General features: G+C 40.5%; 3 protein-coding genes across 3 annotated transcripts; 2 read left to right on the top strand and 1 right to left on the bottom strand.

Annotated features, from left to right (window-relative positions):
* The first annotated feature begins 11890 nt into the window (after positions 1-11890).
* LOC143135007 (uncharacterized) lies at positions 11891-17679 on the top strand. Its single transcript, XM_076295733.1, has 5 exons — positions 11891-12715; positions 12845-12937; positions 14234-14360; positions 14460-14504; positions 14774-17679. The coding sequence occupies exons 3-5, from the start codon at positions 14291-14293 to the stop codon at positions 17263-17265; spliced, it is 2607 nt and encodes an 868-aa protein (XP_076151848.1). The 5' UTR covers positions 11891-12715; positions 12845-12937; positions 14234-14290; the 3' UTR covers positions 17266-17679.
* A 480-nt stretch (positions 17680-18159) lies between these two features.
* LOC143133711 (RING finger protein 11) lies at positions 18160-20835 on the top strand. Its single transcript, XM_076293531.1, has 3 exons — positions 18160-18751; positions 19443-19612; positions 19743-20835. The coding sequence occupies exons 1-3, from the start codon at positions 18629-18631 to the stop codon at positions 19912-19914; spliced, it is 465 nt and encodes a 154-aa protein (XP_076149646.1). The 5' UTR covers positions 18160-18628; the 3' UTR covers positions 19915-20835.
* A 2556-nt stretch (positions 20836-23391) lies between these two features.
* Positions 23392-26948, bottom strand: rpe65a (retinoid isomerohydrolase RPE65 a). Its single transcript, XM_076293532.1, has 12 exons — positions 26887-26948; positions 26617-26724; positions 26283-26424; positions 25979-26126; positions 25745-25826; positions 25515-25647; positions 25155-25294; positions 24772-24901; positions 24319-24433; positions 24058-24152; positions 23772-23883; positions 23392-23614 (listed from the first exon to the last, which is right to left on the bottom strand). Exons 1-12 carry the CDS (start codon positions 26931-26933, stop codon positions 23469-23471), a joined length of 1398 nt encoding a protein of 465 aa, XP_076149647.1. The 5' UTR covers positions 26934-26948; the 3' UTR covers positions 23392-23468.
* Positions 26949-27170: the final 222 nt, after the last annotated feature.

Here is a 27170-nt window from a genome sequence, read left to right on the forward strand (position 1 = left end):
GCGTACCCCTGGGGGTACGTGAAGGCACTCCAGGGGGTACGTGAGATTTTAACCCTTAGAAGCCGATTACGCAAAGTGCGTCAAAAAACACACCCTTTCTTCTCTTGTACATTGCTCCGCAACTGTTCATAGCAGCGAGAAGCCTTTATTGTGTGACAGAGAAGAAGTGGGGCATTCCAACGAGACACTTGTCTGTACATTAAAATATGAAGATTAAAAAAAATCATGAAATTGAATCAAATTGCATCATATTTACAGTCTCTGCGTTCATCTGCGCACCCATTACTCTCGTTTGAATTACTCGCGAACCCGTGAACGCAACACGAGGAGACACAGGGCTATATTGGTACCAAGTATGTCGATCCTTCTGGCTTATGAAAACAGACGAAGTGACTGCAAAATAATAACGTCATGTACAAAAACTAATTGCACACCCATTACTCTCGTTTGAATTACTCACGGACCTGTGATCAGATAGATATGCCACGCATGTCAGATGAAAGAGGAGACTAGGGGTGAACGATTTTGGAAAAAAATCTAATTGCGATTTTTCTCACCAATATTGCGATTGCGATGCGATATGCGATTATTTTTAAGCTCTTTATCTTCTGTCTTATTCAACAAAGACAAGCAATATATTATTCTATAGTATGACTAACACAAAATTAGATAAGTTAAACATAAACTGTTCTTTCCTGGAGCCCAGGCCTATGTTATGATGGCATTAGGTCATTGAATAAGATTGATGAATGAAATATTTTTTATTTAACTACTTTAATCACATTAGTAGACCTATATTTGTTGAACTTCCAGCCTTGTAAACATTTAATGATTCTGATTCGTTTCTATTTCATGTAGATATGACCTTCTTTCGTTAGTTAACAAATAGGTCTACATGTAGTGGCACTGATACGGCTTCTCCTTGTCCTGTGCTCTCCATACACGCGCGCGCGCACGCCCACACCCACACACACACACACACACACACACACACACACACAGACCCGCTCCTCTCCTCTGTAGGCTACTTGCACGTGAATCGGAACAAACTACTGTAGATTGTTGTTGCGCAAATAAATGCGGCCGAATGACCGTTCGGCTCGGTGTTAACTAAAGCATCATCAAGACCGCAGCGCAATACGCATGCATGCAAATTAACTAGTTTGTTCATATCACAATAAAGCCAATCGAGGAGACAAAACTCTTTAAACAGGCAAAGTTATCAGCAGTTAGCAGCATGTATGTAGCCTAGAGCCTTAGCTGGTAAGCTAATGTTAGAACAGCTGGGATAACATTATGCATCAATTCATTTACCTGTGAGATGAAATGTTTGTGCCGCCAACCCCCTTGGATATCGCAAATGCCCCCACTGTCACTGTACTCCAGTAAACAAAGTCCCCAGTGCACAGGTGAATGGCTGCTGTGCAGCCTTAAAAGTCGTGGAGTTTTAATTGTCAGCTGGACAAGTGAACGAAGTTACCAGCCAGAGTAGCAGCACAGGGGAATTATGAACTAGAACCAGGGACATGGTAGGTTCGAGCAAAAGGTAATGAAGAGGTTTATTTTTAACCAAAGTAGCTCTACTGATCAGACCTTTCTTGACACTGTTAGCTGGTCCTCTTGTTTACGTTTTTTGCTTCTTCAGTGGTCAGTGAGAAGAGTCGGTGGCGCGTCGGCAAGCGTTTTGGTGACGTCACATATTACAAATCGCAGCCTTTGCGGTTTGAAAATCGTGTTTCATCATATCGCGATATTATCGCAAATGCAATAAATCGTTCAGCGCTAGAGGAGACACAGAGCTATCATTTGATAGCAAGTACATCCTTCTGGGTTATAAAACAGAGGAAGTGACAGCAAAATAATAACTTCATATAGCTCGACTTACCTCACGTTTTTGTCTGTTTTTGTGGCAAAGCATGGTTATAATCCAACGCTATTGTGTGTTTCTCTATGGCAAAGAATGTTCATAATCCGGTTTTGAGATCCTAGCAAATTCCTGCATGGCATTCAATTCAAGGCTCACATTGCATCCCAATTTGTTCGACAAAGAAACACCTTTTTTGCCTTTAATTTGTTCTGGCAACGCAGTAAAAGGTTGTAGAGAATCATGAGTGCAGAGAGGCACACACGTAAACTTGGGTCAAGTCAGGTCAGATCAGTTAGTGTTCCAGATATGGAGCGCAGAAAGGTAATTTTAATCACTAAATAAAAAAATGGCATTTATTTCTGTAAGGCGCACACCACATCTGTAAATTGCTCAGCCCCAGAGAATCCCTCCACCGTGGCAATGATATTGCCAGATTCAGGACAGTCTGCCCTACACACACATGAAATGCATGTAGAGCTGTGAGCTTGCTGTGGTGAGATACATGTCAAAATATAAGATTTTTTATAATACGCTTTTTATATTTGAATTCTTTAAAAATCTAAATAAAATCAATGCTAGCACTAATACCTGAAATGATGGCAGATCTGGATAGCCTAGACTCTGCCGGAAAAAAAACAATATATAATATGTGTGTGTGGCACTTACAATGACCAGAATAAATCTTTTATGAATAAAGGTAGTGAAAATGCCTTTAAAAACTAAGGGTTAAAATATGCATATGTTTAAAAAGTAGAATCCATGCAAAAATACTTTAAAAACAATTATTTAATAAATATTTCAGGAAAAAATAAGTTGTATGTGTATGTGTTTATTAGTTCCAACATTAAATAAATTAGACACTGATGGCACAGTGCTCTCTTTTAAGCAGGGATGGATTACTGCCTACCGGGCCCAGGCTCAGGGGCCCATGGGGTCAGGGGGCCCTAAAGCCCAAGCTTTTGCATGGAATCATTGCCTCAATATCAACAAATCAGGATGTAGGCTATTGAATGTAGCATTGGCCTTCCCCAAAATGCACCAGAATACAGGAAATCACATCAAACAAATTAAAAAAAATTCTGGGGGAGGACCCCCAAACCCTCCCTCCCACATATGCGACAATTAGTGGGGGGCCCTTAATACATCTGGGCCCAGGGGCCCGAAAGTTCATAATCCGCCCATGGTTTTAAGTCTTTTTTTCTCAACTAAAAATGCTTTGCGCTGGTTAGGGGATACTTGGCTGAAAAAATATTTCACAGGGGGTACATCACTGAAAAAATGTTGAGAACCACTGTCATAGACAACGACAAAATAGTTCTACAGTTATTTACTTTCACTATTGACTGTCAAGGGGTTACAATCGAAAACATAGCCTGAAAAAAAGCAACACTTACCCCAATAATGAATGATAAAATAAAAATCCTGAGGATATTTATCCTGTAGACGAGTCATTTGGGACTTGTTGCTAAGGGCTGCTTACATCTCGTGACAGTGTGTCTTCTGCTTTGTGTTATACGCCTTTTGCTTTAGACCAGGTTTTTCTCAGTCAGTGGCGTAATGATTTTTAGAGGGTGTAAGATAGCGATTTTTGGATCATGCACCTGACCACACCTATTTTGTTAATTGACATGCCCGTGGGTGCAATGTTCAATTGAAGTGGAGTTCATGACCAAAAATGCATCACTGAATTGGGTGTAAGATTTGAACAACATTTGCAATGCGCTTGACACCATATTGTTCCGGGTGTAAGAGTCGATAGGGCCCATTTGTATAATGTGAACCAAGTGGGACTGGGGTTGGTAAAGGATATCCCCGTGGCTGTAATTTGGCTGTATAAAGTACTTTATGTAAAACTATACAGAAACCATGGTGATATTGCCATATTGTCTAATGCATTCAGTATAAGGGGATTGCTCAACAATGTTTTTTTTTTCCCAAGCAATCCTTTATTAAGCTTATAAGCTAATAAAGTTTGGCCTGGCTCTACCCACTAAAGCCTTGATCACACCTTTACCACTCTCTCTCTCTCTCTCTCTCTCTCTCTCTCTCGTCTACTCTGAATGCACCAGAGTAAAAACATTAGACATACAACTCCAAATAAAAAAAAGTTGGGACGTTGTGTAAAATACAAATAAAAACAGAATGTGATCATATTCAAATCTCGTAAACCCAGATATAGCTGCAAAAAGGTAATAGGCAACATATCAAATGTTGAAAATTAAAATGTTGACTACTTCATGGAAAATATATGTTCTCTTTAAAATCATGCCCTGAGAGTGCCTGGCTCCTCTAGCTGTTGGCTGCAGCAACTTGAGATAGCACTGACACTGATTTTTTGGTTTTTTTCTCCCTGCCGACAGTACTCAGTGACTTCGAGAAACAGTATCTATGTGAAAAATGGCCAGTTTTCCTTTAAAGCATCAGCTGAGGTGTTTACCTAACACACATACACAGGCCTACTGCACAGCTATGTACCAGCTAACTACCATGACACTCAAAACCAACTCATCTACATCAAAGCTGGGTTTGAGGCTGCACAGACGCACAACTGAAAACTTTGTTTGAGTGGGCAAGACACAATGCTTGAGTGGGTTTGGGGTCATATCAATGGATGACTGCATTATGCAGTATGAAATTGTACTGTAACTATTTGATAGCGACACACACCGTTGTCCAATCAAAATGATTATTTGCTGGGAACGAGAGCTAAGACAGACCAAGACCAAGACTAAGACACGGAACACAATGCACACAGGGCAGGTCAAGAAGACACACACACTACACATACAGGGGAGGACGCAGCCTCCCACACAAAAAGGATCACACACGAGGGAGAACTAAAAGGGAAACATGTTACAATAAAGACGCTAACATTACACACAAAACTAAGGAGAATAACGACCCAAATGTTCGCTCTCGTATCCCAGGATCCCCTGCGCGGGAGAACGCGAACACTGTCTTTTTGCGCCGACGTTACAGTACTATTCTGCCTTTGTCAGATGTGTACAGAAGAAGACATGGGGGTGACGTCAGGTAATTTGGTAGATCACAAAAAAACTTAAAATCCGGAAGATTTGCACAATTGATACCTTTTTAATTTCATATTTTTATTTTTATTTTATGGCTCCCATGCTTATAAACATGGCAATTAACATAGAAACATAGAAAAATGTCCCATTTCAGCTGATTGTTTTGGCCCATCAGATATCATCTGCATCAGATAGTCACTATTCTTTCCCATAAAAAGTAGCCTATAGTGTATTGTTACAATATTTTAACAATGAACACACAATTTATAACTTATCACATCATACAAGCATGTTTTGTGTTATATCATTAAAGTTTTAGCTGCAGTGCCCTTATCACCATCAACACAAAATCAACATGCCAGGTGATTTTCTTGCAAGTTTTGGGTCCAATGTTTTTGTTTTTTAATCGTAACCCCACCTATCCTTGTTATCTCACTCAGACCAATCAAAATTGTTGTTTCTAATAAAGGACACTTACCATATAATAACATTGTTGGTGATTGCCTTCTAATATTTAAAGAGTCCAAGATGTAAAACCATATTTTTCCAGTTTTACCTGATGTCCCAATTTACCTAACTTCACCCTACTGTAAGTGCATCTGATCAAAATCTTTTGACAAGAAATAAATCACAAAATACAGTTGATTTCATTGTCTTGCCATTACTAATGTTGTGCATATTATACACATTAAAACAGTTTGACTATTTTCCAGCCATATCATATCAGCACAAATAACCCCTTCATATAGTGTGAATTTCCAAGAACTGTCCTATGTCCCTCTAGCTATTTGAATGCTCTAAAGTCTACTGTCTCTAGTGGTTTAACTGTGTAATGCAACACTGCTGTTTCAAGGAGAGAGACCGGATACAAGAAGATGCTCTGCATCTCCTTACCTTTAAAGGATACAAAACGTCTATCATTTACGTGTTAAAATATTTGATTTTACTGCAAGGACTTGTTGTTTTAATATTCTAGGTAATTAGTGGCGCTTCTTTGCACAAAAACAACTCTGCCTCATTGCCCGGAATAATTCGAATTCTACATGGGATGGAAATACCTGGGATGTGAAATCAAGGACCGCTAAGATGATGCGGTTTATACTGGATTGCCTTAGGCCGACACGGCAACGGGCTGGCGAAAGGTAATGCTCACGTTAAGTCCATTTTGAAACGACTTTGTAGGTTTCAATGGCCTCTCTGACATTGAATAAGCGCAGATCCGATGAAAAACACTGATTAGCCGTGAACATGCCTCCTGCTTCTCCTTAGTGAGTGAACAGAGTGAAGCCACGAAACAAATCATCTTGACATTAGCCTACGTATGGACGTGACAATAACTAGATTTATTGAAATCTAGTGAATGATTTGCCCTACAATAATTTCCATCTTAGGTGGCAGCGACTTAAGTCAGTCAGGACACGGTGGATGCGAATCATGACAACCATGACCAGACGCATATTAGGGCAACTCCTGAAGTAGGCTCCATTTGTGTCCTAACATGACCAGATGGGTTATTTCCATTAAGTTGACTAGTTTTAGTTTATGTATTTATGCATATTAATTTTGTTGTTGAGGTGTACGGTCTGAAAGAGTAGCCTATAGGATGTTTCTCCTATCAGAACCCCTTTTTCTGTGAATGACTGACTCATACTGAGTGCGGCACCTTGCACATGCTCCGTTGAAGCTGCACCAACACACAAAAACACGCGGACCCTTGCACACACACACACACACGCACACACAGAAAGAGAGAGAGAAAGAGATTCAATTCTAATAGCCTTAATGATTTTAGCTGATACTGATTGTGTATTTATAATGCCTTTCATCCTGGTGTTCAGGGACATCTCCCTGGAAAAGGTGGACAAGGAGAATGATGGCACTTCCAATCATCAAAGCAATGAAATCCAGGTATTATGATTTTATATTGCTATAGAATGCTTATTGCTTATTGATTAGATGTTGGATCACATGCATTTATAATCTAAACAAACTGAAAGTTTAATAAAAGAAGGAAGAAGGAGATGTTCTGGAGTTTCTCTGAAAGCATAATTAGCATCGATACCTGGGCAAGAGTGCAGGCTTTTCAGCATGAACTCTTCAGTGTGCATCCTCTACCGTCTATTGTGGATTAACCGACTAATGTTGAGCAAACAAGTTTGCGGACCAAACACATGTTAAAACCATGAATTTAATTAGTTGTAACTGACATGAAATCATTTACAGTCAGGACCACTTTACTCAAAATAATAATTGTATTTCTATTTGCAACAAGTTACATTTGGCAGTAGCCTATGGCTCTGTTCTGAGACCACCTTCCCCCTATGAGCCAACATGGAAAGCCGAATACAGAACAGAGCAGGCACATGAGGAGGAGTTCAGGTGGAGGTGGGTCCCGAAGTGCAAAGCAGCAAGCGGTTAGAGCAGTTTAAGTGCGGAGCCCCGCAAACTCTCTGCCAATGTGCTTATATAGTAAGCCGTCAGCTGGACCACTAACTAATGCAGTCAAGTTAGAATAAATTAACGTAACACAATGTAGGACATTTTTGGTTTTTACAAAATTCTTTACAACCCAATGTAGGACATTTTTCATTTAACACACCCAATTCATCTCAAACCGATTAAAAGGTTCAAGCTCCAACAACGTCTAGAGCAATACCAGTAGGGACATCAGCAATGTCCGACATTCCATACTTAGTATTGTAAGCCAGTATAGCATCAAATTAAGTTTAACACACACACACACACACACACACACACACATAATCATGATGAGAGCACTGGTATGTTGACACTGAGTCAAGTCTCTGAGTTGGCCTATACGTTTCACTCATGTCTTTCTGTGTGTATATATATATATATATATATATATATATATATATATATATATATATATATATATATATATACACAGAAAGACATGATATATATACACAGAAAGACATGAGTGAAACGTATAGGCCAACTCAGAGACTTGACTCAGTGTCAACATACCAGTGCTCTCTCATCATGATTATGTTGGTGCCGTACTCACCTAATATTGAACTTATCATTATGACTGTCACTAGCGTTGCTAGCATAGAGGTCATATAGGAATTGTCAAAGTTTTTTACTGCAGGAACGTTAATCTTACACCAGCTTAATGTTATGTATGCCCATAGGTAAAATAACGTTAACGTAACGGTAAAATAACGTTGAGTGATTGAGGCTAGTTTGATTGTTGGTGTGTTTGTGAAACATAAACGTGGTTACACCAAGCACCAGGGGCGTCGGACTAGGGATAGAGGGCCCTTGAAAAGTCTGGAATATATTTTATTTTACCTGGGTTGAGGAGCATGGGAGCCCATCAGCACTGCCTATGCAGGGGCACAGGATCTTGTGCTACGCCCCTGCCGAGCACATTGATAACAGCACTGTCCATACTGACAGGAGCAAAGTTAGTTAGCCACAACGCTAATGCGACAGCAGGGCATAGATAGGCTACCTGTCTACGATGCATCCTAAACATTGGGCTGGGACACTTCTGCTTGCTAAATAGGTTTTCAAATTGTAACAGAATTACACACTGTAGCCTAATATAGCAAAAATAATGGCAATTTCGTCTCTCCATTTGTTTACAGTTCAGTTCAGAGTCTCCATTTTTCCTTTTCAAGCAGACCTATTTATCCATCGCTGTTTTAGGCCCCACGTCTTTCCCCCTATGGATATTAGAAAACTACCAGATTGTCCGTCAAGTTCTATTACTGTAAGAGAATCATAAGGCTATGTATCTTGAAGTTCCAGTATGTGAGAAACTTGATGTGCCTAAATACTGTATCTCCAACCTCAAGTATGTAGCTAGTAAGGAAATAGAATTCTTATTTAGAGAAGGGGAGCTTCTACCCACTGTGGAATGCAGAAGGGGATGCTACAAGGAAAGGAATTCCTCATTGTGGTTCATCGAGAATGTGTGTATGTGTGTATGTGAACGTATATGTGTGTGTGTGTGTGTGTGTGTGTGCGTGTGTGTGTGTGTGTGTATGTGTGTGTGTGTGTGTGCGTGAAGGTGATTGTCTGTGTGTGAGTTTGTGTTCGTGTGTGTGTGTGTGTGTGTGTGTGTGTGTGTGCGTATGTGTGTGTGTGTGTGTGTGTGTGTGTGTGTGTGTGTGTTAGAGTAGGCTATGTGTGTGTGTGTTCGTATGTACATGTACATTTGTGGAAGTGTGATGTGTGTGTGAGTGTGGGTCTATGTACGCCTATGTGTGTGTGTGTATCAGGGTTGTGCACAATTCGAATTCTGCTTCCTGTTTGCTACCTCAATTGAAATGCAAGTGAAATTCAAGAATTGAATTGGAATTTAAGAGCCAGTTTCAATTCAATTCTGGAATTTTGCACAAGCCTGGTATGTATGTGTGTGTCTGTGTAAAGGTGTGTGCATACATGTGTGTGCATACGTATGTGTGTGTGTGTGTGGGGGGGGCTTTTTGGATATTGTGTTAATGCATGTAGCCTAACTTTTGACTCGTATGCCCGATTTTCAAAAATGAGGTACTATTGGAATCCTTGGACCCTCCCCTGTCTGTTACCGTTGGTGAAATTGAGCCAGTACGTGCATTTCAATGAGAAAAATGAAAATCTTGAAATATGGCCGCCATCTTGGATTTTCCATTAGCCAATTGGACAAATTGTTTTAGTATGCCCTAGAGAACAAATGTGCCAAATTTGATGCTTCACTATTTGCACGATTCCACTGAAAAACCGCTCTTAGCCGCCCTACTAAAAACAAAGACCTGACACTTTTATTTCTTAAAAAAATAGATTACTGTAGGCCTATATGATATGCCTTTCATTAGGAAACTAGATAGAATATAAGTATATATACTCTTTTGATCCCGTGAGGGGAAATTTGGTCTCTGCATTTATCCCAATCCGTGAATTAGTGAAACACACTCAGCACACAGTGAACACACAGTGAGGTGAAGCACACACTAATCCCGGCGCAGTGAGCTGCCTGCAACAACAGCGGCGCTCGGGGAGCAGTGAAGGGTTAGGTGCCTTGCTCAAGGGCACTTCAGCCGTGCCTACTGGTCGACAACCCTCCGGTTACAAGTCCGAAGCGCTAACCAGTAGGCCACGGCTGCCCCCCAGTAGGCCACGGCCCCAAATAAAGATAGATAGATAGAAACAAAGATAGTTAGGCCTATTCAAATACATAATGCCCCACCTTAATCAGAACCTTGTTATGGGAGAACATTTTTACATTGTCTTTGTTAAAAATGACTATCGGCCGATATATATCGGTCATCGGTTTTTGAAAAACTCAAACATCGAAATTGGTATCGGCCTTCAAAATCCCATGTTGGTCATGCTCTATAGGACATGGAGCCAATTAACAACCGTGAATCATATTTTGTACTGCTATACAGTACATCTAGTTCAGAATTATTATTCATAAGGTCTCTTATGAACCCCCACCCTCTCTATGTGTGTCCTAATCTGACCACCAGGAGCTTCACGAAGAAATGGCTTGTGAGGAGCTTGGCTTGAAGGAGGAGCAGGAGCAGCGCCATGAGACTCAAGAGGAACTGGAGAAGCTGGCAAAGCAGAGGACAGAGCTGAAGAAGCAGATCGAGCTGATCCAGCAGCAGCGCAAAGAAGAGAGACAGTTGGTGAGCCTCAGTGACAATATTCTCATGAACCTTCAACATAATTAGAGATTATTCATCTATTTATATTATTATCATTATCATTGGTAGTAGCAGCAGCAGCAGCAGTAATGACAGTAAAGTTCAAATTTGCTCTGCTTGCCATAGATGTGATTTTGAATACCATTATTTTACTTTCCTCAGTTCTGTTCAAACACATAAAATGAGTGGCTTTTGCTTGGGAAGAAATACACAGATTGTTTCTCTTTGCTTTAGAACATGTTTTCAAGGACTGACACAACCTAGGGCTGTTTGTCGCAGATTACTGACATACTTAATTGTTTTTGCAGCTGCTTTCCTTACAGGAGGAGCAGGAGGAGTTGGAGCAGAGCGTGCATGAGTACGAGGAAGAGCTGTCCCGTGCCCAGGGGGAGCTACAGCGCCTGCAGGAGGACATCACCCAGACGGAGCGCAAGGTGGAGGGCGCCAGGGTCCGCATCAGCCCTCTGCAGAACTCCATTAGCCAATCGTATGCCGAGATTTCACGGGTTGGTGTGTCTTTGGTGAGGTCCCCCTTGTTCTAAGCTTTGTCTTCCCACTGTCTGACCACGCTTGAAATGGCTGCTTGTCCTAGTCACCTCTTCTGGCTGCCTATGGAGCGAGCAACGTGATGGTCTAAGGTGAACGTGTGGCCCAAGCTCATTGGATGGCTGCTCATTGGCTATCAGCAACTGTGTCTTACATACCAGAACTTACTTGCTGCTCTGGGCAAGTAAGGAACCAAAGTGCCATCTTCATAGGAATCAACTGTTTATCGCTTAAGACAGTTTCTAGGCATGGAGATGTATAGAAACAGATGTACAGGTTTTTTTTGTTTGTAGCATATGTAAAATATTTAGCACATGCAGTAATGGGTTGCAGTAGCTTTATGAGTGCTTGACCTCATTTCAGACCTAAGAGTTCCACTGCAGCTTTCCGATCTTCCCATGTGCAACAGACAGCTAAGCAACAGCCAAGTACAATACACGCAAAGTACAGTTTCATGCTTTGGGTGCTATGCTATGCTAGCTAGCAGATATGAGTAGCAAAATCCCTCCCACATCACCTTTGAGATTATTTTGACTATTGTTCAAATAGTCAAAATAGTTAAATAATGATGCTCCGTCTTCTAGTTCAGGATATGCCACTGCTCTGTAATAATGGTTTTGGTTGTGGCCATTTTGGTGGCAGAAAGAGTGCTTCAGGGCCAGGATATTTGGATATTTTGCAAATGTTGCAAAGTATATTTAATAAACTATATTTTTAATATAGTTGTTTTTACAAGTGAGACAAGCATTAACTTGCCACTTTTGTAGAGACAAGCTAAAAATAAAGATTCTACATCTAATATTTAGTTTACCATGCATACCATGCATAATCATGCATGGCATGGTCTTAGTGCTCATTATTTAGGTGTGAAATGGAATGTTTTACATGTGCTAAATGTATATTAGTGTTACAAACTACAAGAAGCATAAGGATAGCATAATGAGATGAGGGCATGTGAAAACCTGCATGTTCCAGAGGTGTAAGTTCCTCAACGGTCATGTGCATCTTCTCTCCGTCTCAAAGTTGTACAAGTGATACCCTGCCAGGATTAACTGTGTGTTCACTGGACAAAGTGAGTGTACGTCTGTAACACTGTGTGTCATCTCTGCATGTGAGCTTACTTCAGGGATAGTCACCACACCTTTTCAGCTGGTGTTTTCATGATCATCTATCAGACTTCAGAAAAAAAGGGGGCATGATTTGGAATGGCCATATATCAAATGTAATGAATGTAAACACACGAGTCACGAGTCATATTTCTCACCGTATTCAGAGTACTCCGACAACAAGTATCACAGACAAAGTCATCCAATCTTATCCCCTTTTGCCATCACATAACAGGTGTCGTGTCTTTTGACCAGGCTCAACAAAGACTTGGTGAGCTCATAGCTGAGCTAATTGCCGTTGAGGGACCTGTTGCCATAGGCATCAGCCACCAGCAGGGAGGAGAAGAGATCCACACAGAGGACGCCACCGAGGAGGGGAGCCAGGGGGACGAGGGGGAGCTGAGTGAGCAGGACCTGCAGCTGCACATCGTCGATGACGAGGAGCTGTGCGGCGAGAGCGCCAGGGAGGAAGAGCCAGACAGGCCCAATCCTGCAGACAACCTGGTATGAGCACACACATACCGCACTCACACACTGCGCATGTGTGCATGTGATCTCTCCGTCGGGTGTTCTGCCACTAGCTGGCTGACCCCTTTCTTATCTCCACCTCCACATATCTGGCCCTTCTGACAGAAAAGCAGCGGATCCTCTTCATTCACTGAAATCACACTCACTGAGGTGAAAGAGGAAGAGGAAGGGTCGTCACCCAGGTCCATCACACCACAGGTTTGCCAATTTTAGAACAAACATTTAATGTAAATCAGATATATTGTGTTACATATTATACAGGAATGGGAATTATTGATAAACTCCTGTATTGATTTTACCTGGGCTCTATTCACCCATCTTAGACATTTTTGGTTCATTTTCTGGTCCAATATTAAGTGAGAATACTATTGTAAGGATGGCACAGACGCTTCTCAGGAATTAGAATTGCGTTGGCCACGAAAGGTTTAAACTTGTCTTGAACATTAGAACAGAACGGTGAAGCAGTGGTAAGGTAAATATTATGAGAAACTATGATTAAGCTGACTCCATAAATTAAGACATTAGCTTTGAATAATTACCAAGTAGTAGCAGAGTAGTGGCATGACATACAATGAGAGATATATAAATGGTGGTAGAATGATGATTTATTAACCAATATCCATAAACTTAAATGTAAAGCAATATCACTTCAATTGAATTTGAGGTAAAATTCAGATAGGCATATATACCATAACAAGTTGGATGCCAGTTGAACAAAGTAAGCTTAACCAAATAACAAATTAAAAACATAAACTTAACAAATTATAAAACAAGTTAGATGTTAAATACAGTACATCAGATAAAACAGTACATAAAATATAAAGAAAAATAAAACAAACTCCAAAGAAAGGAGAGAGAGGGGGGGGCATAGAGCAAGGGCTGAGAAACGCCTAGCCAGCCCAAGACAAGGAGAGCAGAACAGAAGAGAATCTGTGTTCTTATCTTACATCTAAAACAACTTAACATATTAACATATAGACGCCATTCTACTGGAAACCCCTGAATCACCAGGGACTCTATCTTATCTGAGAGCACAGGGTGTGGGCACATCTCATCAGAGAGGGCATACAATATCCCAGATTACAGAAACTGACAATGTTGTATTTCTCGCATGGAGACTTCTAACATGATACCAAACACGAGCAGATTATCATTTCTCCTTTGACAAATACAGTTAGAGTTCAGGTATTTTCCTGTGGTCCAGGAGAGGCCCGAGACTGAGTTAGGCCTTGAGTAGGGTGACCATAGCTGAAAACAGTGACTTTCAGTTCATTGTATGTACGTATCGACAGGGGTACTGTGATTACAAAGACTTTTGTCAATATGGAAACCTTCCACTGATTTAGGTATGCAAAAAGGCTGGTCTTACACTATAACATGCAACTGCAAGTAAGATAGGGTTGTGGGTAAAAAAAATCCCATTATGATATGGATGCTTGTACAGTATATGTTACCCTCAATGGTGAGCCAGTCTTGGTATTTCTCATTTGGCAGATCGACTCTCCTGACTTAGAGGAGGATGAGGAAGAGGCATCAACCGTCCAGTCCCTCATGACCCAAACTAGCAGTCGCACCACGCTTGGGCAGTTTGACTTTTATCATCCAGACCCCTTCACTGACAGTGAGTAATACTGTTTTAGAGAAGTACTCATTTTGATCAAAACAACGAACACATAAACACACTATGTTTTCACATATTGAACACATTTATTTCCAACAGATGACATGTTCAGAGATGACTTGTTTCCAAAAGTGGAGGTTGCTGGTGAGTATAATCTAATTTGTTGTTTAATTTTGGAAATGATTTTGCTCTGGGGCCTCAGGCATGAAACATGTGTGTACAAATGAAAATAATGCTTTGCCATTTGCTTTGCCAACATTGGTATGAATGACAAGGTCAGGGTGATGTGTGTGTCCAAAGCATAGTGGTCAGCTGGGTTGTACATCTGTCTATAGAATCTGCAAATTGATAACACCATTTGGTGATAAAAGACCCAAAACATTTAATTTAATCATGTGAAATGTTCTCCACAGATTCTACCGATGGATTTTTCAGTGATCCTTTCAAAGGCACTGATCCATTTGCATCTGATAATCTCTTCAGCCAGTTTGAAGGAGAAGAACAGTACCCACCTGATGACCATCTTGACCAACGTGAATCTGAGCCTGAACTTTGTGTGCCTGAAAGTGCTAACAATATGGATGATAAAGAGTATTTCGTTGCTGAATCTTGTTCCTCCAATGAAATAGGGCACATTGGAGATAGGTCCCAGGCTGGAGACCAATTTGACAGCACTGCTACAAACCCTGATTCTAATGCTCTTGAAACCAGGGGAGAATGTGATGGCTTTGAAATAAGCATGTCCATCTGCTCTGAATCTAGTCACACAAATTATTCCCCAGTTGACCTAGCTGATCAGAACACTTACATAACACATCATGAGTCAAGTGTCACTGAGAACCCTGGCCCCATTGAGCTTAGGGATCCTACCCCTTTAAGTATTGCACTCTCTGGCGAACAAGAACGGAAATCAGTGGGTCTTGAATTAAACAATTCCTGCCCCCTGAACGTTGATGGTATTGATGAGGAACAGTGCGGACCCATGGAGTATGTCCTCTCACGCCCACAGGGCAGTGAAGTCCATCGATGTGACCCCGATGGCTCTGAGCGCAGTGGCTCTCCACTGATGGACACGGGGATGTACAGCCTAGCAGAGTCCAAGGTTCAGGTTCGTAGACACTTTAGCTGTGAAGCAAGTATGGCACTATGCATTGAGACCTCAGAGGCCACATCAAGTTGTTCTGAGCCCTTTTGCTATGGAAATGACATAAATGGGTATCAGTTTGAAGACTCTGATGTCTGTGATGAAAACCATTTGAATGTGGAATCCAGTCAGAGGATCAGGGTTTCATCTGTTGCTCCAAAATTTAGTGATCAAGAAGGTACTTCTCGTAACCTCAACACCACAAACTGTGATGGTTGTGTCTTTGAACTTTGCCATCACTACCCTACTGCTGCTGATCCTGACACATTGAGAGCTAGCAGGGAGGGCTCCGGATTCAGCGACTGCGCCTCTGTAAATTCTCCAGCTGATAACAGTTTTTGTGATTATGAATTTGTGGAACATAGTCCCCTCAGTCCTCAACTCAATAATGGCAAAGTTGATGACATGGATGGAACTGGAATGAATCAGAATAATCATGATAGTCCTGACCTCACCGGTTCAAGCAAGCAGGAAGTCAGTGAAACTCAGTATCGGTATCCTGACCCATTTAGTCCAGAACAAAATGAAGCTGTCCACTTTAACTTTGTTGGGTTGGATGATGGGGAATGCAATATTTTAGTTCCCATTGAGAGCTTTGACTTAAAAGCAGGTGGTCCTTTTAGTCCAGACGCAGCTGACCCGATAAGTATGAATGCTAACTGTCAGCAGGTAATAAATCTAGACCCATGTCATCTTGGTCTTAACAATATTTCCAGGTCTGATCCAGTGGGTTCAAAACACACAGATTATGAATCTTTTAGTTCAGAACCCAATGACAGAGCTAGTTGTGACTCGAGTGGCGGTGAGCTATGGGACACAAAGGCCTCCAGTTCCCTGGGCAGTGATGATTTTTCCAGTCCAGCTCAAAAGAATTCTCACATTCCAGACATCAGTGCTGTAACACACTGTGACAACTTTAATAGTAAATCTGAGGACTTTGTCTCCCACAACTGCAAGCTATTGATGAACTCGGGACCATCTGAATTTAGGGGTCTGAACTCTCTCAGTCCAGAACCGAAGGCTGACTCTGGGGGCTACCATCTGAGAGAGTATGATAGTAGCTGTTATAAAACCAGCAATGCAGTAAACTGTGACTTGCGGCCACCAGAACTAATGCAGTTTGATCCCTTCAGCCCTGAGCCTAGTGATGCAGAGATGTGTGATGTAGGTAGCGAAAGCAACCATTGTTCTCAATCTGCATTCTTTGAAACTGCATCTAATGGGCCAAGCCAGTTCTCCTGGGGCTTGGAGCCCAGCATGTTCACCACCAGTGACAGGAGCCATAGTTTTGAACAAGTAGAAAGATGTGAATACACACCTACTGGAACTAGTTCTGATGACTCCGTGCGAGGTCACCCTTTTGATTCAGAGTCCAGTGAGACAACTGGTTGGAGCCTCTCAGAGTCTGAAACGAGTAGGCTAAATGATCAGAACCCAGAGGACACTAGAGAGAGAACGACCACCTGCTCTGACTTCTCAGAGCAAGATGGCTGCTGTTCAGAGCTGAACAAAGTGGCACGTTCAAGTCGCCATAGTTCTGTGCCTGACAGCATTGCGGAAATGTTGTTTGGCCCTGAGCTGAACGCAGCCAGGTTTTATCCCTGGGATTTTGAAAACAGCAACACAATTGTATGTGACAACCATAGTCCAGAAGAAAGTCCTGACACCATCAAATGTGAGTTCGGATTAATTTCAGGTTATGACATCAATGGCAGTGTTGCAGTTAACTCCGGAGCCTCTGAAATTCCTAACCTAAGATAGGTGAATTGTGGGCCTGTTGGTTTCAAAGTGATTAAGCTGGATGTTAAATGCTGAAACTCATGTTTGACTGGAAGATAATGAAACAGACAGCACTTAGCCTATACAAACCTTTGAATGATTAACACTATTAAACTTTAAATGGAATAGTTAATAATATTGTGAAAAGAACAGTGTTGTGCATTCCATTGGAGCAGCAATAGATTTCATAGCCGTAGCTGTGATTGTTTTTTTCTTATATCTGTTTAATTCTTGATTTGGCCTAAACTATTGTCTAGTAGCATTACTAAGGTAACGACTTCTGTGCCACCACGCCTGTGTAATTGTTTTGCTCTTCCTGTCCACAGTAGCCACACTGTTAATACTGTACATTTTGTTTAATTGTATATAGCCCACTCCACACATTAATGTACGGATTGGTAATGAAATGTAAGTAAGTAGCCTAGTAAATAATAATAATATGATTAATAATAATAATAATAATAATAATAATAATAATAATAATAGTTTTTACCATCGAGATTAAGTTGGTTGTAAACAAAATAAATTGTGTTTCATTCAAAATGTGTTGTCCTTGCAGCTTTACTAAAATGAAGGCTATCCATGCCATCACACATGCACCACTATCGGATCTGATCTGGCTCCGGAAAATAAGCCTAGTAATAATCTCATATCTAATAATCGGCCAGTTTAATTGAAGATGGATGCCAGTCCCATGCAACCTACCAACAGTAGCCTAAAAGAAAGGACACAGACCTGTGCAAAGAGCATAGAATAGCGTGAGATGTATTTGGTGTTCCACGTGTTCGTTTTTAATGTGTGACGTTAGACTCAAACCATCCACTCAGAGCGAGCTTGCTTTTGGAACCACCTTTCTCTGACGTAGGAAAACAACACTCAAGCTGTGACGCCTGCTACGGAAGAGAAGTGTTTGCTAGCAGTGTAATTTATCCTCTAAATATTCAGCGTGATATATTTAGGAACGGGGCGTCCAATATGTTGTGTAATCAAAACGAATACTAGTAGTAGGATTAGAATTGTTTTCGGTAAATGAATGTAGATCACTGTCTTATCAAGAAAATAATTTTAACGTTAGTTGGCTAGGTAGCTAGAAGCTAGTTTTCAGTCTAAACATCTGAATAGGCAGGTCCTTTGTTTCGGAATGATCCATATTGATAATCCGAGACAGTAAACCTGAGTGACTAATTTACCCAAAATGAATTAGCGAGTTCAAGAGTTAAACCAGTGATTTGACTCTGTTTGTTTAATTTGTCACGGAAATAGTTGTAATCAGACCGTGATAGAGGAATTTACGATCGCTAAGATTTGCTAGCTAGCTGGAAGAGGGAAAGGGCTTGGAGTGGTCATGGGCAATTGTCTGAAATCCCCTACATCAGACGATATTTCGTTGTTACATGAATCGCAGTCTGACAGAGCTAGTTATGGTGATGGCACAGACCCGGATTTAGAGCCACCTCCACCTTATGAGGTAAGTGTTTTAGGTGTTAGCAATAACATCGCAATTACAACGACGGAACAGTCTTGGCTTGTTGTTTAGGCAGGTTAGCATTTCTGCCAACCAGCTAGCTATTTATAGTCGGGTCATTTCCGCATATGTGCAAAGCCTTTTATTCTTTGTGTATTGATTGATCTGTGTTATGTGATGTCTAATGTAATGGACGAATCTTTGTAGATGTATGTTTAATATAACACAAGGCATTTAAAAAAAAAAAAAAACGTTGAGAACACAAAACTTGGTCAGAACTTATAGAAAGTTAAAACAGCTATCTCTAGCTAACGTAAGGTTACTGACCTAGATAGACGCTGGCTAAGTAAGTTCAGACACTGCTAGATTGTGATGTTTACTTAACTATATAGGTATGAGTGATGCAGGTTAGCACGAATTATTTATGGCCTGTGTTAGAAATGTTGACAGCCTCTCCCCAAAATTGAATGTGTCAGATGTGTTGATGAAGTTGAAAAATAAGATAACTTAGGGGAAATGTGTAATAGAAGTTGGCCTAGCAATACCTACCCTATCATATCTACTTATGTGGGCCTGAAAGGTCTACCATCTTGATTGACTTTCCTGTCAGAGTCAATCTCAAACAGAGGCAAGGCTATATAACTCATATTTGGCAAAGCAGACACTTCTTAAGTCCATTGTCCCTATCTTGCAGGAGCAGGCCCACATGCCTGTGTACCACCCCACACCCAGTCAAACATGCCTAGCCACTCAGCTCACTGAAGAGGAGCAGATCCGAATCGCTCAGCGCATAGGCCTCATCCAACATCTGCCCCGGGGGGTCTATGATGGGGGTCAGGATGGCTCAGAGAAGAAAATTAGAGAGTAAGTACAAGCTGTAGCAGATAAATGCAGTGACCAATGTGGTGCGCGCAACAAAGCCTTATAGTATACAAGGCCTTTATAGTTTGATTATAGTAAAGCTACAGTGTAATACCTGATTACTCTTTTGCAGGTGTGTGATCTGCATGATGGACTTTGTATATGGAGACCCAATTCGATTCTTGCCATGCATGCACATTTATCACATGGACTGCATAGATGATTGGCTGATGCGCTCTTTCACCTGCCCTTCATGCATGGAGCCAGTGGACGCCGCTCTCCTCTCCACGTACGAGACCAACTGACCGTGGAGTGGACCACTCTCCCTACTTCTTCTTCTTGCTCTTACGCCCTCCTTCAAAGCTCTTAGTCTCAATTTGACCCAGACTTCAAACCCTATGTGGGGACACATCAATGAATATAGGGGGTGTTGGGGGGTGGAGGGGGGGGGAGTAAAAAGACCCCATTTCACGCAGCAGCCTGTGTTGCTGCATGGGAAATGGCTCGGTATGCTTTGGGGCTGTAAACTGTGGTTAGGTTTTGGTCAATGGTTTCCCTGCGTACATGCTGTGTTGTGTGGCCAGCTGGCGTGCAGTCTTGTGGTTTGCATAAACATTGAGGATCATTTGTCTTTAGCTCTTAGCATTATATATATTTTATTTTGTTTTGTTTTACTATCTTAAAAAAAAAGGATTTGTCAAGTTAAAATCAGTTTTCAAAGTCAAGGTCTAGATCAACGACTTGCCGAAATGTTTTTTTTTTTTTTTTTTTCTGAGCCTAGGACCAAAAGGAATTTTGAATTCTAGGTTGAAAACCAAATTTTAGTCCAAGAGCAGGTTTCATGCCTAGAAAGACCAATCCATATTTCTTTCTTCCAGAAAGATGTTGACTGTCTTATCTCCTCTGAGCTAGCAGTGCAGAGAAAGGCAGTCAAGTGAGTCGTGCCTGCCGTACTTTTCAAGCAAACATGCAATGTTCTATTGAGACAAAAAGAAAACTTCATTTCTATTTGAGTTGCCCAGTTTTTCAGGCATCATTTTATGTCTTAACTCTTCTAGTCTTCAGAACTGTGTAGTACTTTGTCCACAACTGGAGGAGTCGAGTCACTCTCATTCAGCCAATGTAAAGGGCTCATTTGCGCATGGGAATCAGGAACAAGTAGCCACCGGTTTGCAAGTACAGTAGGATTGCTTGCACATACAAAACATATATATATATACAGTATATATATATATATATATATATATATATATATATATATATATATACACATACATACATATATATATATATATATATATATATATATATATATATATATATATATATAACCTAGAAAATTGCACTTTACATAGGTTAGTAATGGGAATCATATATTTATGTACAGTATAACCTTAACCTTGCACTAACCTTATTTTTGTCACATAGGTCACTGTAAATAATTCTATTAATGCTATTGTTGATCAGTATTTATGTGACATACTATTGGTGTACATTTCAGATGATGAAGTGTTACAGTAAACAATCTATTTGGGTCACATCATCATACACTACACTACTGAAGGCCTTTTATTGAAGTGTCAGTTCCTAAATGGGTTTTTTTTTTTTGCATTATATCCAAATGTGTTGGTCACCCTATATATCATAGCAGTGTACAGTCCCATTCTTTTGTGTACAGTAGCAGTACATTTGAAAAAGTAAACCAATGAGATTCATACACCCTTTCTGTCAGTTTAGAATATTATCATCATGATATGAACAATACCTTAGGTGAAATATACAGTGAATGAAAACTTGTGATTGACAGTGTGACAACAACAAAAACAAAAACTAGATATTTCTGCATTCAGGATGTTGAAATTAAAATTTTGGATTATTGTAGAATTGCTCGCAGGTCGAGCTGAAGAGGTGGCATGGCTGTAATGCTACAGTGTTATTTATTATGTTTGGGTTAACTGACAACATAGGCAGCCACAGATGAAAAACAGAGAAGTTGAAGATAAAATATTTTTTGCATTATTATTATTATTATTATTATTATTATTAGGAGATGTAAGATCTCGCTCTCAATCAGCTCTTCTATGTCAATTTTAATAATTTACTGACAAGTGATTTTACACTTTCTCCTTGTCTACATTATTGTGGTTGACAGCTTGTGTTAGCCAGACTAACATTTGTAGGGGCGTTTGTAGCTTTATCGGTTGACCAATTTATTTTATTTATATTTAATGTCTCTTTAGTCAATATATTTGTTTTCTTTTATTTTCCAGAAGAGTAGTATAGGATTTCTTTTGTCTTTATAGTTAGCCAAGCTTTGACCATTGACACTTCAACTCTGCCCATTCAGTAACCATGTAATAAAGATCACATTAAAGATGATATGAACATGCTATAGTGGCAAGTGATGTTATTGCTTGTATAGATGACCGTAATACTTGCAAATTAAGTTTCACAACCAAATGTGTGTGTGTGTGTTGTGGAAATTTGTGTTTTGGGGTAATTTTACTATATCAGATAAATTGTCAATCTGTCTTTTTTTAATGTTCAGAAAACTTTTTGAAAACTTTTCAATTTACAGACTTATGTGCATAATTCATGAGTCTTGCACCCCTAATGGATTCTACACTGGTTGTTGATGGTCATTAAATGGGTCAAGGAAGTATTTTTACAATGGGTGCTTTACGTTAAAGTACTTTATCATCATTTTTTAAAAAACAAAGTTTTTTTTCTCTAAAATCCCAAAATCCAATCCCACTGTGATTAAATGTAGGCTACAATGCATCTTTGTGTTCCCAAAGTCTTATCCATTTTGGTATTTGTTGTGTTCCTGTGGCAAAGAATGGTAATGCTGTAGCAAATCCACCTATTGCTTCACACACAGACATGGAGTAACCTGCTTCAGTGGCTATAGTGTTTAAGCACTCTCATGGAACAGCGTATTAGCCCTGTGGTGTTGTGAAAGCCAGATGCCTCGCTGGGCATTTCCTGGAAATGTAGATTTCTGACCTCCTGAGAACTTCCACAGGTTGCTCCATGCCTTTTCTTCTGTAGACTATGCAAAGAAGTTGAAATACTGATCCATTTGTGTCACATGCATGGTATTACCAAACAGCCTCATTGTAGACTGGGACCAAACCTTTCCCACATTTTGACATTACTGTTGTTGCAGAGTTATTTACTCTGAGTAAGGGTGGTCACAATATAAAAGTTCAGAGCTAGTGATGTTAAACCAGGAATAAGGAAACACTTACATTACACACAACTTAGTCAACATATTTGCTTTTATTTTGGTTTTGATTTCAATCTTAACAATTGTTCAGAGTATTCTACATTCACCAAACTGTCTTTTGCTGCTGTTGTTACTTATACCTGAGATGCATTCACCAATCATGGTGGTGCTAAGACTGGTTGTGCTCCAAATGTGCAACAAATAAAGCCAGGGCTCTGCTCTGCACTGTAAATTCAAAGGAGAGTTGCCGAGCTACTGTTAGATTCATTGGGAAAAATAAGATGGTCCAACCAATTAAATTAAGTGGGTTTGTCTTTAATTTAAATAAGATCAAGAACCAAAAGCATAAACATTTAAATATAAACTTCGGCTGACCACAGATGCAAGTCATCTGTAATACCATGTAATGTGTTCCAGCAATACTCAAATCCAACACTCATGAAGCAGTTTGTGCCATATCAAGTCATACATGCACTAATCCAGTGTTTAAGGCTTGGTCGCAATTACCTGTTAGTTACTAAAAAGACGTCTACCAAACTCTGTGTACACATTTTGAAGACGTGTTTCACAAATTGCTTGCCAAGTCGTATACCTTTAGGTGTCAGAAGACTGAACTGTGAGCTGTTCTTCCTAAGGCTTGTACATTCCATGGAACGTGACAGGAGTGATGATATCAACCTCGGCCCTGGCAATCTCCGAGAGGTCCTTTGCATTGAGGATGAGCATGTACGTCGGTCTCACGGATGCCGGGGCCACCACAATACTCAAGAGCACACCTGGAAATTAATGTTTCATGTGCTGTCAGAAATCTTTCCTTTTTGATTATGTTTACTGGGACGTGTGTGTATAAAATGAGTAAAAGTATGGCTTTAGTGTAAAAGACCTGTAAATGATCTGAGAAATAAATAAATAAACTTGTGAGTTCACACGCACCGTCATCCTCATCTGTGCTGTCAGGGGTCTGCACAAACAGGGGCTCAGAGGGGTAGGAATCTGGCTCCTGCCATACCCAGGTCTCCTTGGTCCTCACATTCAGCTTGCAGATCTGAAGTCAACATAGTAAATAAAGATTGATCAAAACAAAAATAGCACTGCATGCAAGAAGCTCAAGCACAATTGCATGGTTTGAGTTCATTTGTGTTTTGCTTTTGTTCACTTTATGGTCTTCCGTCGGGTGATTATACTGTAAATCTGATCACAATTATAATTAGGTACATACCCTGTCTGGAACGAAATGGTTCAGGCCCAGGGCATAGGCATACGTGTAATTCCTTCCATTGCACATTTTGTAATTGATTTGGGGGAATTCAAAAGCTATGGACAAAAAAAAGTAAATGTCATAAATTACAACTGATCCTAATTTTTAACATTTGTTATAAATTATTCCTCTATCTTTTCTAATAATGTTTGTTTAAAGATTTGGCAAAGAAAACTTTGACTGACATGGAAGTGATATAAAAGCCACCAGTGGTCCTCTTACCATTGTAAGGAGCGGAGAATAGCACCTCGGGCTCCAACCAGATGGTACCATCTTCGCGCATCACTGCAGTAGCAGTTGTGTAGTTCAGAGTGATCAAGTTTGTCCCCTGTTCTTCCTGTTGATGTTTATTCCAGACATTCACATACATGCGTAAACACACACACACACACACACACACACACACACACACACACACACACACACACACACACACACACACACACACACACACACACACACACACAGAGACAGACTTAATTAGTGATGTCAAATTAATTGAGCCATTGTAAATACACTTTTTTGCTGTAAAATGTGAAAGAATGGTAAAAGAAAAGAGCCTTTTTGACCAAATGCAGACTTTCACCAGCATCACAGACTTAGTCATCCTATGTAAATACTAAGTAAAAATGCCCCAATGCTTTTTAGGATGCAGACAGATGGCGAAGAACTCACCTTGGTGACATTCAGGGGAATGGCGTACCTGCGCACCTCAGGGTGAGGGGCCCGGACGGCATTTCTTTTCACGTCCTCCCAGTTGGAACGGAGATTCGCCAGCCACAAGAAGTTATACACAAACTCAGGCCTACACACAACACATAGAAGGGTATGGGTGATCAATGTGTATAATCCATGTGCTTAATCCATAAATTAGAATAAACCTAGGTAACATGCTTCTTCTAGGCCTATAATTTGTACCTTGTGTACAAATACCAGTCCAATTATTGGACAAGAGTTTTGGCAAAGATGCAGGATACTTATGTCATCAAATGAGCTTGTATATTAGATCAAGAGATTATTTTCCTGACGTTTGATAAAGGCTTCATGCATATGCTTACCCTTTCCAAGTGCACAGATCCACAATAATGCAGCCTTGGTCCTCATAGCAATTGATGTGATGGAAAAGGCCCATGGAACCGGTCCTGTACTTAATGTCAATGTACTCTGGATTATTCTTCCTGGCAATGTGAAACCAGGTCTGTAAAACATAGAAAGGCATATTTCAGAATTCACAACGTCCAGAAAACAAATGCTGAGAAAGTGCTGGTATTCGGAAATACTTGAAGTGAATTGAGTTTCCACTTTAGTCATTTTTGCGTTATCCTGCTTACAGACAAACTGCACCAAAAACCTCCTTGGTGGGAGCAACAAACCAGCCACCTGCATTATGACTGTGAACCAGGTGCTCCGACACTTACTCCTTTCATGTCGTCAGACTCAAAGCAATCCATGTATTGGGTCCCACGGACACTCCAGGCCCCCAGGAATTTCAGCAGGTTGATCTTGATGGGTGTCTCCACAAATACAAAGTAGTTTTCTGACATCCCAAAGCTGTGAAAGTCCAACCCCACAAATAGAAAGTGAGTACAAAAGTACAATTGAGTACAAAAGTATCTTGTGTAAGTGAATGTGTGCAATGGTGCTGCACCTGTGGACATAGGATGGCTTAAACCGCTCTGCGCTGGGGAACTGTACCACCACCTGAGCCTTCTCCACGCAGTCAGACTTATCTGATGATCATGCACAAGTAGAGCACATATCACATGCTAGTTTTAGGGATCAGAGACACAATACTATACCAAACCAACACATGGCATCTGGTTCTGCATGGATTGCCATGACAAGCAGAGACAAGTCGCCTGGAAACGCTGGAAGATCATACCTTTCTGGGTTGGTGGCATCTTGACAATGTTGTAGGCCAGACTTGCTCCTTTTCCCATGCAGTTGCCAATGTTATAGACTGTGCCATCCCTCTCAATGTGGGGATGTGCTGTGACTCCATTGACGTTCACAATGCTCATGAGGTCCACCTTAATTAAATTATTGAATGAATAAATCAATCAATTAATTAATGAGACCTGATGTGCATGGTGGGGAATAAATGTGTATAATTAGTACCAGTGAAATTAAGGGAAATAAATCCAGTTTAGCTAAGAATGAAACATCTGTCAGTTGATGGGATATACCTTTTTGAGAGTGTCCAGAGTGTCTGTGTTGACTTTTGTAATGAAGTTGGTCTCTGTAACAGCATAGTAATCCTCCCCAATTGGATAAACATTTACCAGGCAGTTGTCAGTAACCTCAACACCCTTGAAGTAAGAGAAGAACCTGCAAACATTTCAAATTCCTAGAGTTACTGAGTGGTTCATTTTGCAGTCATTCATATCACAACGGAATGGATTTATGTCGAATTTTTATTGTACTATTGACAGAAAGAGGTGTAGATGGTACCATGAGGACTTGTAATCTTTTACTTGGTACAGTATTACCTGTAAGGAATATAAATGGATCATTACAAACCTGGAGAATATGTTTTTGCAAGGGTCAGGGTAGGCAACTGTGCCGAACTCAGTGATCACAACGCGCTTCTCTGTCATGGCACGCACATAGGCATCGGTCTTCACAAACCTAATTCAACCAAAAAAAGCAGGCACTTGCATTTGGATATAATATATGGGAGGTAATCATTCACATATTTATATACATAGTTTTGGTATTTATAAAAGTTTTATCACTAATACTGAAAATGAAGGACTTAATTTGATTTAATATTAACAAATCTATTCGTACTTGCGCATGTAGGTGACCTGTCCATTATTGAAATCAAATTTGTGCATTAGAGCCTGGCCATCAAAAAGATGGAGGAAGGGTTCATCTCCTACTTCAAACAGGCCTGGGCCCAGACGCAGCAAAGCGCCCCTCAAGAAGGACGGGATCCGTCCTGTGGACAGGCCAGAAAGGAATGTGAAAAGTCATGTGGTCAATTCGACTATAAATAGAAATGAACCTTTGTTTTAGTTAATGGAGGGAACGTAAAGGCTTACCAGTGACTGTTGCTGGGAGGGCCTCTCCAG

This window comes from Alosa pseudoharengus, unplaced genomic scaffold (assembly GCF_046254945.1).
Source record: "Alosa pseudoharengus isolate Yale_2024_CS ecotype anadromous, Long Island Sound unplaced genomic scaffold, YU_APseudo_1.1 YU_APseudo_1.1_scf_2, whole genome shotgun sequence".
NCBI lineage: Eukaryota > Metazoa > Chordata > Actinopteri > Clupeiformes > Clupeidae > Alosa > Alosa pseudoharengus.

What these genes read in the sequence shown, in the direction of transcription:
- LOC143135007 (XM_076295733.1), top strand. Translation starts at nt 14,291, where the DNA reads ATGACCCAAACTAGCAGTCGCACCACGCTTGGGCAGTTTGACTTTTAT. An exon ending in TCCAGACCCCTTCACTGACA is followed by an intron (nt 14,361 to 14,459) that starts GTGAGTAATACT and finishes TATTTCCAACAG; the next exon opens with ATGACATGTTCAGAGATGAC. An exon ending in TCCAAAAGTGGAGGTTGCTG is followed by an intron (nt 14,505 to 14,773) that starts GTGAGTATAATC and finishes TGTTCTCCACAG; the next exon opens with ATTCTACCGATGGATTTTTC.
- rpe65a (XM_076293532.1), bottom strand. Translation starts at nt 26,933, where the DNA reads ATGCACAAATTTGATTTCAATAATGGACAGGTCACCTACATGCGCAA. An exon ending in TGCAAAAACATATTCTCCAG is followed by an intron (nt 26,425 to 26,616) that starts GTTTGTAATGAT and finishes AAATGTTTGCAG; the next exon opens with GTTCTTCTCTTACTTCAAGG. An exon ending in ATTCTCCGCTCCTTACAATG is followed by an intron (nt 24,153 to 24,318) that starts GTAAGAGGACCA and finishes TTTTGTCCATAG; the next exon opens with CTTTTGAATTCCCCCAAATC.
- LOC143133711 (XM_076293531.1), top strand. Translation starts at nt 18,629, where the DNA reads ATGGGCAATTGTCTGAAATCCCCTACATCAGACGATATTTCGTTGTTA. An exon ending in AGCCACCTCCACCTTATGAG is followed by an intron (nt 18,752 to 19,442) that starts GTAAGTGTTTTA and finishes CCTATCTTGCAG; the next exon opens with GAGCAGGCCCACATGCCTGT. An exon ending in TCAGAGAAGAAAATTAGAGA is followed by an intron (nt 19,613 to 19,742) that starts GTAAGTACAAGC and finishes ACTCTTTTGCAG; the next exon opens with GTGTGTGATCTGCATGATGG.